The sequence below is a fragment of the Barbatula barbatula genome (genome assembly GCF_947034865.1).
Source record: "Barbatula barbatula genome assembly, chromosome: 2".
Lineage (NCBI taxonomy): Eukaryota > Metazoa > Chordata > Actinopteri > Cypriniformes > Nemacheilidae > Barbatula > Barbatula barbatula.
The window spans coordinates 30,975,476-30,993,963 of NC_136767.1; the positions used below are offsets into that span (position 1 = coordinate 30,975,476).

General features: G+C 37.5%; 3 protein-coding genes across 8 annotated transcripts; all 3 read left to right on the forward strand.

Annotated features, from left to right (window-relative positions):
• Window positions 1-177: 177 nt before the first annotated feature.
• LOC306903803 (uncharacterized protein) lies at window positions 178-4,539 on the forward strand. Of its 2 annotated transcripts, XM_079473296.1 has the most exons (6): window positions 178-546; window positions 1,656-1,819; window positions 1,945-2,184; window positions 2,781-2,957; window positions 3,178-3,394; window positions 4,415-4,539. In XM_079473296.1, exons 1-5 carry the CDS (start codon window positions 308-310, stop codon window positions 3,390-3,392), a joined length of 1,035 nt encoding a protein of 344 aa, XP_079329422.1. In that variant the 5' UTR covers window positions 178-307; the 3' UTR covers window positions 3,393-3,394; window positions 4,415-4,539. The 2 variants fall into 2 exon arrangements, with proteins under 2 accessions (XP_079329422.1, XP_079329421.1); XM_079473295.1 differs by lacking the exon at window positions 4,415-4,539 and having other exon boundaries at window positions 3,178-3,787.
• Window positions 4,130-7,347, forward strand: LOC306903816 (uncharacterized protein). The gene is made up of 2 exons (XM_079473315.1): window positions 4,130-4,535; window positions 5,067-7,347. The coding sequence occupies exon 2, from the start codon at window positions 5,206-5,208 to the stop codon at window positions 5,701-5,703; it is 498 nt and encodes a 165-aa protein (XP_079329441.1). The 5' UTR covers window positions 4,130-4,535; window positions 5,067-5,205; the 3' UTR covers window positions 5,704-7,347.
• A 177-nt stretch (window positions 7,348-7,524) lies between these two features.
• susd1 (sushi domain containing 1) lies at window positions 7,525-17,905 on the forward strand. Of its 5 annotated transcripts, none has more exons than XM_079473249.1 (18): window positions 7,535-7,872; window positions 9,392-9,541; window positions 9,707-9,856; window positions 10,969-11,121; window positions 11,696-11,875; window positions 12,281-12,460; window positions 13,329-13,508; window positions 13,779-13,958; window positions 14,236-14,415; window positions 14,987-15,166; window positions 15,343-15,507; window positions 16,000-16,091; window positions 16,640-16,826; window positions 16,970-17,063; window positions 17,153-17,408; window positions 17,499-17,538; window positions 17,633-17,726; window positions 17,812-17,905. In XM_079473249.1, the coding sequence occupies exons 1-18, from the start codon at window positions 7,818-7,820 to the stop codon at window positions 17,822-17,824; spliced, it is 2,529 nt and encodes an 842-aa protein (XP_079329375.1). In that variant the 5' UTR covers window positions 7,535-7,817; the 3' UTR covers window positions 17,825-17,905. The 5 variants fall into 5 exon arrangements, 4 of the variants coding, with proteins under 4 accessions (XP_079329378.1, XP_079329375.1, XP_079329376.1 ...); XR_013787583.1 differs by having other exon boundaries at window positions 7,562-7,872; window positions 16,897-17,063; XM_079473250.1 differs by lacking the exon at window positions 12,281-12,460.
• The last annotated feature ends 583 nt before the right edge of the window (window positions 17,906-18,488 follow it).

Sequence of the window (18,488 nt, forward strand, 5' to 3'; positions counted from 1 at the left end):
TCGGCGTCAATGTGCTTTTTTAAACGCTTTTATCTTACTTATAGATATACAGATTATATATATTTTATAATGTGTTGTATCTCTTGCTTGAAATATATAATTACTCAACTTATACTTCTGTAATTACCCTTGGCAATAAAAAAAGTTTCTTTTCTCATCGTTAGAGGGCAGTAAAGAGCGTCGGTCGTTTTTAAATCGACGTCGCTACACTAACAGAAGAAACGCACATTAAAACACACACGTGGCTTTGAACTTTGAACGATTTGGTCTCAGCCTGCTCAAATGTTCTCTTATTAACGTCAACAGTATGAAGAGTTACAGCACAGCTTTTGCTGTCGTGTCAGCCGCAACCGTGTTTTATTTCTCTCATTCGCTTTACTCTTCTCACACGTTGTTTACAACAAGCACCGTGTTTGACAGCAGACGAGCTTTGCCGGGATCTGTTTACCTCGTGATCCGATTCATTCATCAATCTCTCCGCAAAAAGCGAGGACACGCGAGACAAAACAAACACAACGAGCTTGTTTTCACTTTGATCAACTGTAGGCAAGTCAACTTGAACTGATGTCTGTACTTATTCTTCTTAAGTATCCAAACTCTGCACAACCACATTAAACCTGTTGTTTACTTTTATATTGACTATGATGATAAGGTCCAAAAACACTTGAGGAACTTTTCTGCGGTTTTCTATAGTAAAATAGTATTATGGTACAGTTATCATGTTACTATAGTATAGTTAAAAGTACAGAATACTAATAGTATACATTATTAAAGAGTATGCATTACCATAGTGTACTAGAATTAACTGGTACAAATAAAATATCTGAGCAAAAGTGACAAATAATCTTGAAGAAGTTCACATCTATTCTGACCTTTAATTGGCTGCTTTTTCTGTATTATTCTGTCCATCTCACCCATATACAATTTAATATTGTACATACGCCGCTCAAGAAAATAAAGGGAACACCTAATTCACACTACATTAGATCTCAACGAACAAAATATCCAGGTTAAATCTCTTCACTTACATGCTTTGCATAACTTGCGAGAACAAAATAATGCCAGAACTATAAACACATTCAGGGCAGGAGTTACAGTAAAATCACTGGCTCATTCAGCGTTTAAAGTCAGAGCATCAGTGAGCTCCTGGCCAGTCTATGGCGCTACTTAATGGCTTTGGATACGCGAGATCCCAGAGGTTCTCAACTGGATTTAGGTGTGGGGAACGTGAGGGCCAGTCAATGTCATCGATGCCTTCATCATCCAGAAACAGCCTAGAGACTCTGGCCACATAAGGTCGGGTATAATCATGCACCGCACTCGCATAAGATCTGACAATAGAGTTGAGGATTTCCTCCCAATACTTCATAGCACGGGGAGGTCCCTCTGAGAATGGTCCTCCCCAGACCACCCCAGCTGTTTCCTCTCCAGTGTACCTGTTGTCACTTTTATTTGCAGCAAAACAAGTGAAAATGGTCCACTATCACTTCTGCTTACTTACCGGGTTGATTGATAGTCCTGAGGGTTAACTGATTGGTGTTGAGCTGTGATGATCAGGTGTTCCCTTTATTTTTTTCAGCAGTGTATATATAATAACATGTGTAACGAAGAGTCTGTTGGATAAACAGGTGTTGTTGTTTTGTTTTCTTTTGCAGGTATGACGTGATGTCTCTGAGAAGGTTCTGCGATGTTGGAGGATATGGTTGGGATTATCCCGACGCTGTGTTCAGAGATATACCCTTGTGCTACCCCGAGATTCTCTTCAGAAGATTGATCACAATGATAATGTGCTCGGAGAAGTTCAAACTCAGCCCAATGGGTGAGAGCGTTAACCTCGATCCATATCAAAATGATATGATTTATTGAATTAGAATCTTATTTTCGTTTTATTGTGTCTGCAGATATTACTTGCATGTCGAAACTTGTTTGATGTATATTCCGCAGGTCTGTTGAGTGTGGGTGAAACGGTGCACGTGTATGATGCTGTGGATGAGCTGAAGAGAGGAGCGTTCTCCCTGCAGGCTCGTGTGATGGAGTACAGGACCGTTAGCACAGGAGTGGAGGTGGATCTCTCTTTATCTGCATCCAGAGATGAACAGATCATATGGAACAACACATTGACTCTTCTGTCTCCTAACAGCACACACACACCTGATGCTCATTCTGACACAGACATCACGCACGGTAAGAGACGGGACGCTGCCTGACATTATGGTTCATGCTCTCTTAATAAATGTAATAAAATAATAAACTTTATTTTTCTATAGGGTCTTTAAAAAGTGCACCTCAAAGCGCTTTACAAGTAGAATTCAGAACAAAACAATCCACAATGATAAAATTATACAATAAACATAAGACTTGGTATATAACGTGTCCACTCAAATCTATTGCCATGGCCAGTTTATCCCTGTAACCCCTCTATTATTGGACACTTGGTTGGCAAATAAATGAATTTAAAAGTATTATTATTAATTATTAGATTAGAATAAATGTGAATAAATAATTTCAGCTACAAAATCATTGCAAATATTTTATTTTTGTAACGCAGCAAAGTAAAAATCAAATCAAATTTGTGTATCTTTAAATTTAACAAGATTTGTTTGAATTGTTGCTGTGTTCATTGGACACTCTCCAAGCAAGAAGACACATGTCCTCGCATTATCTCTCATCGTCTCGCTTAGTTATTGAAAAGTGTACATATAATAAAGAAAAGTGGTAATTGGTTTTATTTTGGTATGTCATACAGTTTATTTCTGTTGCTCTGTGTCTGTCTGTATCAGATCTGTCCTCTTTGAGGAGTATCCAGCTTACTGTCCCCTGGACCACAGGTGTGAGGTGTGCTCGGGTGTTTGGAGACCTCTGCCCTCTGTCTGCATCTCTTTTGGGGTTCACGCAGACTTCCGCCCCTTCGCTGTGGATGTTCTCCAGGTGCATGGCAGAGATAGAGAAGCACAAAGGTACAGCTTGACCTGTTTTCATGGAAATTCACACCCTGAAATGAAGAAGCAGAGCATTTCATGTCTTTTTAAGGGTGGAAAATCTGTGCCCTGTGAAAATAATTGTCTTGAGCAAAAGCAACAGAATCTCAAATCTTATCTCCACCTTATTCGCTCATATGTATTTACAAAACATGTCACTTGTCAACAGTCCATGTTTGTAATGTAGTTGTACCTTTAGGAGCTGAAGTGGTACGACCTCCTCTGACTGCGTCGGTTCGATACGTGAAGCCTCTGTCTTTACCCAATCAAGTCACCATCAGAATCAGTGAGCACACTGACACGGATACTGATGCTGAAGTATCAACAACGGCAGCGTTTTCACTGGAGGACCATCAGACCGGAAGCCTGTACATCTCAGGACAGATTCAAAGACATTCACATGAGAAGATGTAAAGGTAGAGATTTGTCTCAGACATTTTAACAGAAAGGAAAGTCATCTGTGTATGAACCAGTCCACAGTCAGAAATATTCATGTAATGAATGCACTTATTTTTTATGCAACAGTACCGTGTTTATTTTAATATCAATACAGTTGATTATATTTTCTAATCCATGTGCCCTCAAAATCTTTTTAAAAAAATCTGAAAATGTGTTTCTTATGAATATTTCACATCTCTTTCCCCGTGTATCTGTCTACCCACACGTGCGCAAGTGCTTCATGTGTATTATTTATTATTGAGGGTCCAGCGGTGCGTGGTGAGGGGGTTCCTCACAAAAGTGAATGTTGAGATGACATCCGCACACTTCTGCAAATGTTTTCCAGATAAACAGACTGCTTTATTTGGTTTTTTAGTGGTACAAATTGAAATGGTTCACATACATATATATATATATATATATATAATTTGGATGGGTCGGCAATTGAGGTTATATGTGCTATTTTTGAGTGTAGTAGCCATTGATGATGATTTATTTATAAAGGCCTGATTCTGTCGTGTGCAGTCATGAGTAATCCGTGTAGAAATGCTGCCGTGTTCACAAAAGAAAACATTCTGCTTGTTCATGATTGCTTGTGTTAAATTTGGTAAAACTTCAATATTTGTTTTTTATGTGTTAGATTGCGTTTTATTTTAAGGCATGGAAAGAATGGTTTGTACCCGAACTCTTCTTTGTCAGTTTTTGTGTTCCTCAGAAGTGTTCCACACAGAATGTCTCTTGGGGATTTTGAGTTATTTTTGCTGCTTTTAACCCGGCTTCTATCTTTATACATCTCTGTACGCTGACCAGCTTCCAGTTTTCTTCCTCCTGCACAGTTTCTCTGTTCTTGTCGTTGCATCTCATTTTACTGATGGAACACGTTGCATTATTTCAGTTGTTAAAGTCTGGCTTTGCGTGCGGCATCTGGAGCATTAGTGTTCGGTGAGGGTGGATGCTGCATGTGAAATGATGTCGATGTTTTGTGCTGATATCTTAAGAGCGAAAGGTTAATCCTGAGAGGATTTGGAGGAGATTTTATCTGTGGTACAGATGTGACCCGTCTCTTTTAGCAACGCTATCAAAGGCTTGCGATGGTCTCCAAAGACAACGCTAACACTGGTGAGTACTGTATGAGATGACCTTACGACTAAATCTAAAATACCTCACGGTTTAAAAAGAATTTCAAACTTTCACGAACAGAAGATTGTGCATTTCTTATACATTTTATATAAGTGGTGTTATTGTAGGCATCACGGTAACTGTTCAAATTTACTGTAATACTTTTTTCAAGAGCAAGTACACCCAAAAATTTAATTGTGTTATTGTTTATTCACCCTTTTGTTCTTCAAAAGACATTTTGAGAAATGTCTCGGTGGTTTTGTACTCATACAGGGGAAGTCAATGGGTCTATGTTATTTGGTTATCAACGTTCTTCAAAATATCTTCTGTTGTGTTCTGCAGAAGAAAGTAAGTCATACAGGTTTGGGATGACACAAGTGAATAAATGATCAAGAATTTTCCTTTTTGGGTGAAATATCACTTTCAAATATGCCTCCACATTGTTTTTATTAAATCACAATAACAACTTATTGTGAAAATGGTTAAACTAAAACATGTTTTAATAACATTTTCTCATTTTGACTGTACTAGACTATGGCGGCAAGACAACTTGTATGAAGAAACAAAAGTGTATATTGAACAATTCTCAAGGCTATACAGGGAACCCGAGCTGACCTTAGAGGTCACGTCTGACAGCCATTCACACCCACTGAGTTACAACGATGTCCGAATGAAAACAAATCCATCGGAGATGACCGAGAACGGTATCATTAAAACTGCTATCAATGAACAAACACACAACATATGGAGTGCTTCCAATCTAAAAGAGATGCAATATCTGCACCACGAGGACAGTCTGATCGACGCGTCGCTGGATGTGGATAAATCATCTCTGATGGGTTTTATCGACTCCAGTAATCTGGAGAGCTCCGAGGACGTTCAGACCCTCCCGTGTATCCAGGTGGACGTTCGGACGGATGTGGTGCTGATCGATGAGGATGATGATGACGTGTCGTTACGGGAGAGGACGGTGACCGATGTGTCTGCTTCGGATGGTAACGCGGCCGAGCTGGTGTGCGGGCATCTCCTGTCCGTCTCCTCTGGCTCCTCCTTCTCGATGTGTCAGGAGGCGAGTGGAGGGCGGGCCTCTGTCATAGACACGCCTCATGATGCAAAGGAACCGCCCAAAAACCACAAACGCTCATGTTGCCTCTGTGTCATTATTTGAGTTTCAGAAGTGTTTCCAGAGGTCTTCTTCTACACTTCTTTTTTACATGATATTTTCCACATTTAGCATCAAAAGCTTTTTACCATGCAACAAAATGCTCTGCTACTGTACCTTTTAAAAGTCAATATGAAACCACATTTGCAACCCAGTGAACTTCTAAATTCTGCTGTATATAAGTGTTAAACAGGATGTTTAGCAAGCACAATGTTGGGTGGGACCTGAACGAGATTGCGGTCAACCGTGGAGGATCTGCAAAAAAACACAGCTGCCACCCTTGACAACATCCACCAAAAAAGGGAAGTTGGTTTAGCGATTACACATCAATGAAAAAGAAACAAATAAAATGCTTTAATAAATCATACGGAGTAAACAGGTTAGTTTCGATTTCATGTTGACTTTGGACATCACCTGTCAAAGTTATTTGTTGCAAAAATCCATAACTGCATCTTTATGACATTCATATGTAAATGACCTGTGTGGTGTATTCATGTTGTTCACGCAGGGATGAGGGTGCACCATGTTGATAAATACCGAATAGATGTTGTTTGTGTATTTGTGGGTGGTCATACTGTTTGCTTGCGATTTTCTAACTATTATTTCTCAATTTCCCATTTACAGCTTAGTTTCATACAATAGCCTGATTAAGGATCTTTGTGTTGTGAATATTTGGGTATATCTTCAAACTTCTCGAAAGAGGAAGTACTTTTCTATTATTACAATCCTTTCTGACACATTTGTGATAATTTGGCTTAAATCTAGTAAGTAACAAGGACGCTTATGAGTATGGTGTATCCCACAATGCATTGCGCTCGACTTTCAATGTTATGGTAAACGTCAAGAAATATTAGCTTCAGTCTCATTTAGGGCCGACACAATTTAAAACTTTCACTACACGGTATCATGACCAGAAAAATTCACAATGACGGTATTATCGAGATATACATTTTGACGATAAAAACGTAATAAACAATACTCCCAATCAAATTCATCTTTACTTTTTTCGCCAAATCATACTCAAAATACAAGTAAAGTGGAGAGAGAGTTTTTATCCATCGTGGCTCTTAAGGCAAAACATTTGAGATGCGCTCTATTATTTATGAAATCATATCTCTGGTGTCCTAAAATATTATATCTTTATTTTATGATTTATTACTTTTGCCATTATTGTTGATTTACAAACAATGATTGGTTTTACAAAATTATTTAACCAAAAAGTGTTTTCCATTTCCTGAAAATCTGTGAATTAGGACATACAATGTTTCAGAAGGACGGGGGTAATATGCAAAATGTTTTTTCACATCACGATTATTGAGACTATATAGTGATACCGCAAGTTTTATTTATACTGTATATGGTATATGTAAAAATACATTTAAGTAAACTTTAATGCTAAATAATTATTTGTAGGGTACTGTATTTGGAAATAGTATTGACAATACACACACCATACTATCAATACACACACAAGCACTATCATTGAAAAAGTGTGTATTGTTTTGCATACTACTTTTAAAAGTAAGGCAGTATTCACGCTGTACTGTACATTATGACAGCAGCAGTTTGTTTGTGCATTGCTCATGAACTCTTCATATGGAGACAATGTTCTTTTGTATGATTGAATAAAAGCGGTGCGTATGTTCCCAGAAACATGTTTGCGTTGTAATTGATGGTCACTTGTTGTGCAGTCAGGAGGAGGAAATGACTGCGGAGGTTTCCGGAAGCGTTTGGGTGTGTGTTGTGATGGGAGGGGTTCCAGGGTGTGTGTGGGGTGGGTGATAGGGTAGAAAACTCTTATCTGTCCCACCCAAACTGGGTTAACTCGCCCCCTGCCAGAGCTGATGATACAAGAGTGCGATGCAGATGATGGTGCAATTTATGACCCTCGGAATGAAGAGTTCTCACACAGAGAGACATTTAACTGAATGTGTCAGAACTGATGATGACAGACAGACCACACAGACCGCCGTGTCCTTCAGAAAATATTTGTTTGACTAACTCATTCACTATCAGCACACTTCAGCAGGAGGAGGAGGAGGGTTTTTAGGGGGAAATTTGGAGAAATGTGGATCACAAACGTGTGATATTTGAAGTTGGTGGGAACAGAGACGAAGGCGATGACAGTCACACGAGTGATCTGGTGCTTTCTGATGATTCAAGGTGCCATTAAAGGTGAGTATCAGATATTTGCAGGTAAATATAGTCTAATCTCTTTTCTTGACACGTGATTAAACATTAATATTATTCATCTATTATACATTACACATAAAGGATACTGTTTGGCAACGGTTCAAAGAGCATCTATAAAGAAAGCATAGCCTTCTCAATGTCACACATTTGCTTGTTGTTCCTTTATAACGTATCTTTATTTGAAAATGTTGCAACTTTATTTTGATCGGATGTAATAGAATAGGGGTGTAGCTCTCAATTCGACAGATACACAGATAGAGTTATATTACAATGTTTTGAACAAAATGCAGGAAAAGAAAATGAATTTAACGAATAATATATTTTTCCCCAAAACTTTGACTATTTAGATAAGATTTCTTATTTTTGACAGTTAGAATTGGCAAGATTCAGGACGTAGTTTAACTTTTTAATTGAACCTTTAAACTGGAAAATTTAGTAGAGCTGTCAATAAAAAAAGATTATCTGAATTTTGACATACAATTTAAACGAAGGAAGGGATTAAAAAAAGCTGAACACTCACTGCCTAAAGGAGTAAAAGAATAAACAAAGAACATTAAAGTCCCAGTGAAATCTTTTTCAAGAAATGGAGCATTTATTGTAAATAGCTTATCAATGTTGGTCATTCTCTTCTTGAAATCATGTGCTCCATAATCTTTAGTTAATATCTGAAAATGCACTTTTGTCCTGTAGTGACATCTTAAATGACGTAAGATAGTTCCATTTTAAAATGCAACGGTTGTTTTTATAAATCAAATCGCAGAGAAAAATTAAGCCACGGCCAAATTTTTTTCTCATTCCAAATTTCGTTTCACTTGGAAATGCGTCGGAATACTGAAGCAAAGACGATCGCAACTTCCGGTTTATTGGGACTTTAAAACATACATGATATGTATGTAAAAGATACATGTCTCAGGTCACGTGTTGACAACTCAACCATTAGAATTTAATCATAACTCTATGATGCATATTTTACTTTTATCATCATGCAATATATACTATATATATATGTGTTACCCTGGACCATAAAACCAGTCATAAGTCGCGTTATATTTGTAGCAATATCCAACAAAACATTCAATGTGTCAAAATTATCAATGTTAAGTAACGATGATGTTACAACAAGATATTTTGTAAATTTCCAACCCTAAAGATGTTGAAACTTTTTTTCTACTTCCAAAAATGACCAGAAACATGTCTATAAACTTTCTGTATGTTTCTTCGTAGCAACAGCCTGCCACAGCGCTTCTGATTAGCAACATACACATTTTCTCAATATTTCGATTTCTTTGCACCCTCAGATTCCAGATTTTCAAATAGTTGTATCTCTGCTGAATATTTTCCTAACCTAACAAACCACACATAAATGGAAGGCTTACTTATTCAGCTTTCATGTGATGTTTACAACTCAATTTAAAAAAATAGATCCAGTTTTGTGGTCCAGGGTCACATATTTATAATGAAACACATCTTAAAACAATAAAGTCCCTGTTTCTGGTTCTAGTCTCGTATACAGCAGTTGAAGCTGACCCAGTGAATGTATGTGCGTCTTGCCATCGAAACGCCACCTGTGATGACAAAACCGACGGATCAGGACGAAAAGTGTGTAACTGCATGTATGGATTTGTTGGCAACGGGAGAACTTACTGTCAAGGTTTGATAATAAACCACCTTCACGCTGTTACTGCTGTTTTATTAACTGACTAAAACTTTACTTTGTATGTTTCAAATCTATTTTTACTGCCATCAGTAGGTATGCTATATAAATTACTATTAATACTGTATATCAAGTGATAACTGTGTTGTGCTGATGTCACAGATAAAGATGAGTGCCAGCTGGGCAGAATATGTGGAGATCATACTGTATGTCATAACACATACGGCAGCTATTACTGTACATGTCTCACCGGCTACAGCCCATCCAATCAAATGACCACATTCATACCCAATGATGGAACATACTGCCATGGTGAGATTTTGCTGCCATCGTCTGTTAAATAATTTCATGAAACAGCTATGTACAGTGCATATATTAGTGTGTATGTCAATTTGATTTATATAGCACCATTTAAAAAAACACACGTTGAACGATGTGCTTTACATCATTCTCGTATTAAAAAACAACACCTATAACAGAAAGGGTTTCAGGCTATTTCCATGTGTTAACGGAAGATTTACTTGCAAGTCAAATTACGTAGCAATCAAATGCAATATCATGTTTCCTAAAGATGTCCGCTAACGGGAGCATATAAAGTGACAAAGGTATGGGGGCCAAGATAGCACCTTGAGGCACACCGCATATTAGCGATGTCGATCTTGATGTATGTGTGCCAAAACTAACTGCCATATTTCTAGCAGTGAGGTATAACTTAAGTCTGGAATCCCTACATACTCTATTGTCTATGATCTATTGTATTGTATGTAGGCTGCCATTAAGTCTCATAAAACTTACACCGCTGTGTCACCAGCATCCACAGTAATCAATAGTTAATTGAAAACTTTTAAAAGGGCAGTCCCCTTTGAATAATAATTCCAGAAACCATCTTATTCTGCTCTAAAAAAAACATGTAGTTGACTAACCACAACCTTTTCTATAATTTTGGACAGAAATGAGAGATGAGAAACCGGTCTAAAATAAGTCGGGTCATTTGTTTCTAAATTCGTTTTTTTAATACGGGCTGCACAAAGGCCTGTTTCAACATACTAGGAAAAAAACCTGTATCAAAATTTTTATTTACAATCTGAAGAATACTAGGTCCAATTATTATAACATATATGATGGTACAAAGATTTAGCAGGATGGGTATGAACGCGATGCAGCAAGTGAAAAGCTTTCACAAGTTCAGTGTTTCATAACACTGATTGAGTAACCGTTGATAAACACTGTGAAAAGAAACAGAGAAGCTCAATAAAAGATCAACACATTTTCTTCATGGTTTAAACTACAACATTAACATAACAAGTTAACCTTTTAAAGTAGAAACTTAATAAACAGAAAAATGAGGTTATTAAGATCATAACTTGATGATTTAACAAGCAGCAGTTGTAAGAAGATTAAAGATGCGGTTGTTTTGTTTTCAGATATAGACGAGTGCAGTGTGCAGGGAATCTGTGGTGAAGGATCTCTTTGTCACAACACTGAGGGAGATTTCACCTGCTCCTGTCACACCGGTTACACCGTCCAGAACGGAACTCAACCATTTAATCCACTGCGGGATAAAGTGAACTGCAAAGGTATAAATACAGCCGTCTTGAGTTTAACACAAGCAAACACCACTTTTTTAGTGGTTTTTAACAATTGTATTGAGCAAGCAAGCATCAGACTAAAAAAATCAAGTTCTTATGTTGTTATTGGGTTTCTCATTGTGTTTGAGTTATTATTACTTATTCAAAACAACCCAACAACAGTTTGATTGACATTATTTGGAATGCACAATAAAAAAACAAAGCTATCTGTTTTTGCAAATGAACTCTTCAAATATTTATTCCATATATATATATATAATGGGAATAATATTAATATAGAAAAGGGAAGGAAAAAATAAATAAATAGAATGAAAATAAAGCTATATAGTAATATTTATAAAATTTAAAACAAAAATTATAAAACACATTGTATTATAGAATATATACAGTGTAATGCATTATGGCAAATCTTCTTTAAGATGTACATTAGCATTAATGTCAGTACGAATAAATTCCTCAGGGGGAAACCAGGCCTAACCAGGGGATTCCAGTCCCCCTCTGGCAAAAGCTGCAGCCTCTGCACACTCCGTGTAGTTATAAAGCTGTGTGTGTGTTTATATAGTTATAGACTGTGGATCTCCTCCATCAGTCCCTCACGCTGAGCAGATCTCTCCAACCATCACCCATTACACCAGTGAACTCCAATACAGGTGTGTGGAGGGATTCCAGTGGAAGAAAGGAAAGAATTCTTCGGTCTGTGGTCTGGACGGACGTTGGGATGGACCCAGTCTGGTGTGTGAAGGTATTGTGTACATCTATGCAGATCTTGTATTACACTGCATTCACCGGTCATTGAAACACTATTCTTGTGGGCATTTTGTTTTGATTTTCCAGTCAAACAGAACGTAACGATTTCTAGTCTATTTATTTTCACTGTCGTGTGATGGATTTATAGAAGTGGAGCCTCTGTTTCTTCCTCATTCACAAATGATTTGGAATAACAAATCAGGAATTTGATCGGTGGTGCTGTATGTGTGTGACTCACAGTTTTCTAACAGCGGACATGAGAATGTGTCAGTATGTTCTTCTTACGGCACATGGACGAATCCTGACTTTCTGTGTCAAGGTATCTGTGCTTGTTTAATGGTCATTTAATTTCTGTGGTATCGTGATGAAAGGATGTGTTGTTGTGTTTGTGTGTGTTTAGAAATAAAATGCGGTTCTCCTCCGGTTCTGCCTCACTCAGTGTTGTTTTGGACCCGTGTCAGTAAAATCGGTTCTGTGGTTCTGTATCAATGTGAAGTTGGATATCACAGTTTGCATTCAGAAAATGTGTCTGTGTGTAAAAGTGACGGTCAGTGGAGTAAACCCAGATTTTCTTGTGAAGGTACCAATTCTTCAAACTCCTTTTAAATGGTAATGAATGTCTCAAAAGGCTTAACCCAAAAATGACTGTTCTTTTCACCCTTATACTTTTCCATCCGCCGTTTTCTTTCCCTAAACACAAAGTAGATGACTTCTGTTTTTTCCTTTCTTTTCGTGTGCCATGGAAGAAATGAATCGAAGTAAATGGGAACAGAATATGATTTGTATTTAGATTCTTGAATGCAATGCATATTTTATGTTTTAATTTTGAAAATGGTAAAGGTCTTAAAGGAATAGTTCACCCAAAAATGAAAAGTCTGTTATCATTTATTGACCTTCATGTTGTTCCAAACGGACTTTCTTTTAATCCCCATGACTCAAAATATCTCTTGTCTTTTTTCGTTGAAGGAAAAATGGTATCCAAGCTGTTCACTTTTCTTTTATTCTTTTCTTTGTGTGTAAGTTTCCAAGTCAATGATAACAGAATATGATTTTTAATTCATATTGTTAAATGCAACGAATTTAAGATTGAATTATTTTGACATTTTTTAAATGGTAAAGGGGTTCAAGGGATAAAGTTCACCCAAAAGTGAAAAATATGTTATCATTTATTTACGTGCATGTTGTTCTTCTTGTTGACTTTCTTTTTATTCCTGTTACACCAAATAAGTCATTTTTCTTTTCTATTTTCTCATGTTTGATGGAAGAAATACTAATGTTTCCAATATGATTTTGGATTATGAGGACAATTTAAGCAAATAATATGTTATTCATACATAAGAAAGGTTCAAATCGTTGACACATTTGTTGCTTTTATTATTTGTTGTTCTGTTATTATCATCACCTTGAGCAACATTGCACACAGTGAAAAGTCATTTGCTTCTCAACAGAGGTTGTATGTGGAAACCCCCCCACACGTCCCCACACTGTACAAATCTGGAATGGAAGAGTGACGTTAAACAGCACAGTAACATACAGCTGTGAACACGGTTACTACGCTAAACACGGAAATAATAAATCTGTGTGCGCTGAAAACAGTTCCTGGACAAAACCAACTCTGTCGTGTGAAGGTAATATTATAAAACTACATTTACATTTAGTCATTTAGCAGACGCTTTTATCCAAAGCGACTTACAAAGAGTTCAGGGAGCAATAAGCGATATGTCATACAAGAGCAACAGTACAACAGGTGCTAATACAAGGTTACTAGTTTCAACAAAAGCTAGACCACTACCTGTTGAGAGAAGAGGGTTAGTGTACGATTTTCATTTGTCTGTCAAAACTAAACAATAAACAAATGATGCTTTACTTGATCGTTGAGATGTTGTGTTGTTTCTCAGAGGTGGACTGCGGAGCCCCTCGCTCTCTTCCTCTCTCAGTTATGGTGTGGAGAGGAGACAGCGCCGTCACCTCCAGCGTGATTTATAAATGCATTGAAGGGTTTTATAATGTGAGAAATGAAGATACATCGGTCTGTGATTCAGAGGGAATCTGGAGTCAGCCTGATTTTCTCTGTAAAGGTATATCTCATTTGCTTCATTTCTCATTATGTATTACAATGTGGCCTCCATACAAACGTTTTAGTGTCAGTACATCAATTTAAAGTTTAATATCCTGTAATGTTTTGATTGAAATGTTGTTAACGTTTTACATAACATGCCATACTTGATATTTTGTTATTGAGTGCAATGATTTTCATACGTTTAAGTGATGCACGGTAGCCACTAGCACTCTCTTCTTTGAATGCATGTGTGTACGCTACGCATGTACAGTTTGTGTGTATGTGTGTTTATTCAGAAGTAGACTGTGGCTGGCCTCCTTCTCGGCGTCACTCAGTTGTGATGTGGAATAACAGCTCAAGTCTGGGTTCTGTTGCTCTCTATGTGTGTGAAGATGGATATCGGCGTGTCGGCGAAGGAAATGTGTCGATCTGTAACTCAAACGCAATGTGGAGCAAAATTGACATGCGATGTGAAGGTACAAGCAGCATGGACCACTTGTGATACATTCATCCAAAATCACCGCTGTCAGTGGACGGTTCACACAAAAATTTCATTTCCTCATATTGTTCCAGACCTGTATGATTTTTATTCCTTCGCGAAGCACAAGAGCGGTTTATTTAAGGCCTTCAGTGTGTGAAATTTAAGTTGCTAAAATCAACTCCGTGAAAACCAATGGTATTTGATCTGATATTTGAATATGCATTGCGATGAGGACTTTTGCAGGCCTAAACTTTGCTCTGGTCTTTTCCGTACACAACTGTCGCATGACTTTATGGTGCTGTTGAGATTTACAGTCGCCGGTCACTTTTGACCTTAGTTGTATGGATTGAAAATGTCTTCATTTGTGTTTCACAGAAGAAATAAAGTCATACGGGTTTGGATTGACATGAGGGTGAGTGAATACTAATAGAAATGAAATTGTTGGGTGAACTTTTCCTCTTATACATAAGCACGGTCAGAATACACGAATAAGCCGCAAGTTATGATGTCCGTACACAAAGGATCATTTTTCTTCTCTAATGCCCTTTACTGGTCTCAATGAACAGAGATAAACTGTGGTGCTCCCCCAGTATTCCCACTAACAGATAGAAACTGGAACGAAACCTCTACACTGGGTAGCGTTGTTAAGTACACATGTAAAAATGGACTCAAACAGGAGGGAAACAAAAACACGTCGACATGTTTATCAGATGGAACATGGGAAAAAATATCTGTAACATGTACAGGTAAACCCCTGAATCTTCACAACTATAAATACAGAGATGTTTACGTTTGAAAGGGTATGACTTTGAAATGTTGACTGCAGCGTTTTTTCAGTTGTTGTGTGTTCACAAATGTGCTTGTTGAATGCAAATACATGGAATGCATATTTAACCGTGGTATTGTGTTTTTGTCCGTGTAGCTGACTGTGGCCCGGCACCAGACGTACCTCACACAGAGGTGATGTGGGACAACAGTACTGTGGTCATCCATCGCTGTGTAAAAGGATATTACAGCCGCACAGGAAGTGACATATCAATGTGTGACATCAGAGGAAAGTGGCAGGTGGCTACTTTACGCTGCAAAGGTGAACATCCTTTGTTTTTGTGCTAGTCTCCTAAAAATTTAAATAAATAATCTTTAATACATGTTTTTGTTTAATAAAAACGTTCGAACTTAGAAACTAGTTCAAAGTAAGCGTTTAAAAACATGATTTATTTTGTCTCAGAAAAAGGTTTATTGGCCAATATACACCACTTCACCCAAAAATAAAACATCTGTCATCGTTTACTTGCCCTCGTGTCATTTCAAAGCTGTATGACTTTCTTCCTCGGAACACAAAAGAAGATATTTTGAAGAACGCTAGTAATCGAACGGTGCCGGCACCCATTCACTTCTATCGTCAACTTTAACATCTTTCAAATCTAAAGAATTATCGCTTATCCTTATTGGCCAACATTTCCATTTCAGTGCTCTTCTAGTCCTCATCAGTGTTTGGTCAATTCTAAATCAGTTGACCTGACATTCATTATGATTCTAACCCGAACTAAAAGTCAGAAGGTTATTTTGTGTGTTTCAGAGGTCAAGCTGTTCATTCGTGATGTGACGGTGGTTAACGAAAGATGTTTAGGCTGGAATGCTGAAAATGAGGATCATTTAGAGACGTACACTGTGAGCATTCTTTCAGTCAAACAATTTATAATTATAGCCAAGGAAGAAAATAAAGAGACCATTCCAAATTTCCATCGTTTCTAGACGTATTTTGGTCATTCCAGTTCAGTGTCTGTTATATGCATGTAGGAATATGACTGTGTTGCTTAAAAGTGAATATAAACTTGATTTCATGGCAATAATACACAGCATCTTTTCTGTTATTTTCACCTGTTTTCATTTTCTGCAAATGGAAACAATATATTTTTTATTATTTTTGGAGAAACAATGAAATTAGTTCACAGAATGAAACAGAAATTGTCATTTGACCAAAACACACCTAGAAATTGTTTGACAAAAAAGTTGAAATGGTCTCTACATTTCTTCTGCAGCTGTACACAGTCGATTCAAGTAATGTCATTAAAACTCAAAACACAAAAACAACAATGCATTACTTTAAGCATAAACCATTCAATGAGTTGCTTTTTAGGGGTAAAGCAATGCATACTACACCAGTTTTTGTATAAACACCGGCATAGCTTCATAGTTTGATGTATTGTCTTGCACAGGTGACGTACGTTGGATTGCGAGACTTTGAGCGAGTGTTCAGCGACAGGAGAACAAAGCTTTTCAGCTCTTCCGCCCTGCGGCCTGTTCTCTGTTTAAATCTTCTGCCTGCCACAAACTACACAATAACCATCACAGCCCATTCAACACGAGCCACCTCTACAGTTACAACAAATACAAGCATACCAGGTACAAAACCAACTTCGTAACCATATTCACAGCCTTCTTTTGCTTCTGTAATGTTAAGTATTTTGTTAAGAGGGAAACTACGTATGAAGGGATCCAATGGATTGGGAAACCGGGTGTGCTATAAAGTTTCTGTGTTCTGTCAGTCCCCTCCACACCAGAGGTCAAATACATCGAAGCGGACGCTCCGTTGCCCGCTCTGAGACTACAGAGATCGACCGATTCACTTGACTCGATATGGTGAGATCGTCTAACTTCTCGTGCTTGTCTTGCGTTGAACTCATCATTCGTCGTGTATTTATTTGGGTGAATGTTTTGGATGCGTTTAGTATGTACCAGGTGTTTGTGTTCCCCGTGGAAGGCGTGTTGCTGTTTGACTGCAGCTCTTCTGATAGTCCGCGGTTCTTCGCACAGCAGAGATGCGACGGTGGATACGTCACAGCTCAGATTGACCTCAGAGGTCTGGCCACGGAAATAAACTTCACTGTAGGGGACCAGCGGCTCTACGGGGACTTTTTCAACGCACCTCTGGAGAACGGAAAGGATTATTATATTATTCTGCGCAACGTCTGTCAGTGGGGAGAGGTGAGAGTACTATGCTGTTTCCATATTGACGGATGGAGTTTTCTTATACACAAGCTTTGTAAATCTGTGTCTCTGCGTTTTCTTTCATAGACTAGAACACAGTCTTGTATAGTCTGGGCCAAAGCCAGAGGTAAAGGCCGATGATAGATCACGTCGCTCAAATCGCTCATTTTAAAAGTGTTGATGTAGAAAATGAATTTCTCTCTTTTTGTTTGTTCTCTAAGGAACGTCATACATCATGAAGGTTTCTGCTCTTGTTACTGTTGGATTCATAAGTGTTGTCGGCTCAGTCATTATTTTGGGATACTGGTACAGCTGGTAAGATTACAGTACACCGTATTAACATTCACGTGTCTTTGTGTTTCTTTCAAGCACACTTTATGATTATTTTTCTGTTTTGCAGGTACTGTAAATAGTCCAGTCCCAGATTTTCTCCTGTTTTATAAACCAACTTTATATCAATTGTGGTGTTTTGAAATAAAGCTTTTTTTGTAGTACTGATGAGTATGATGTTTGACGTGTCATCAGAACCAGCCTATAACAGAGGTCCAAATGAAAGCCAGAACAATGCAAAGATATAGAATTTATTTTAAGGAAACAAATCTAATTTAATTCACAAACAAATAGAGAAAATCATCATTCAGGCGTAAATCACGATAAATATTTTGTTTTTAATTTAAGAACATATTTTCAAAAGGTATTCATTATGTATAACTTGTTGCACATAAATACAAAGATAATATAATATCTAATAAGTTATTAAATATCACTGTAATGCAAATAAATAGCTAAGCACATCACATACAATCATTAGAACGCAAGTTTGTTTGGAAAAAACAATTCACTTGTTCACCATCAGGGGGAACCAGAGGCTCAAATAAAAGCTCAGTCAATGAATAATAATAACGTTTATCATTTTAAGTGCTATTTCATACCATTTCTGTAACAAAAAGATATTTATTTAAAACAAAGATTATAGTGGGTGAAATATTGATGAAAACATATGTAACCAAGGTCCATAAGGGGTTTTCCGATAATAAACAAGAGAAATAATCTGTTATGAACTTCAAACAATTACAT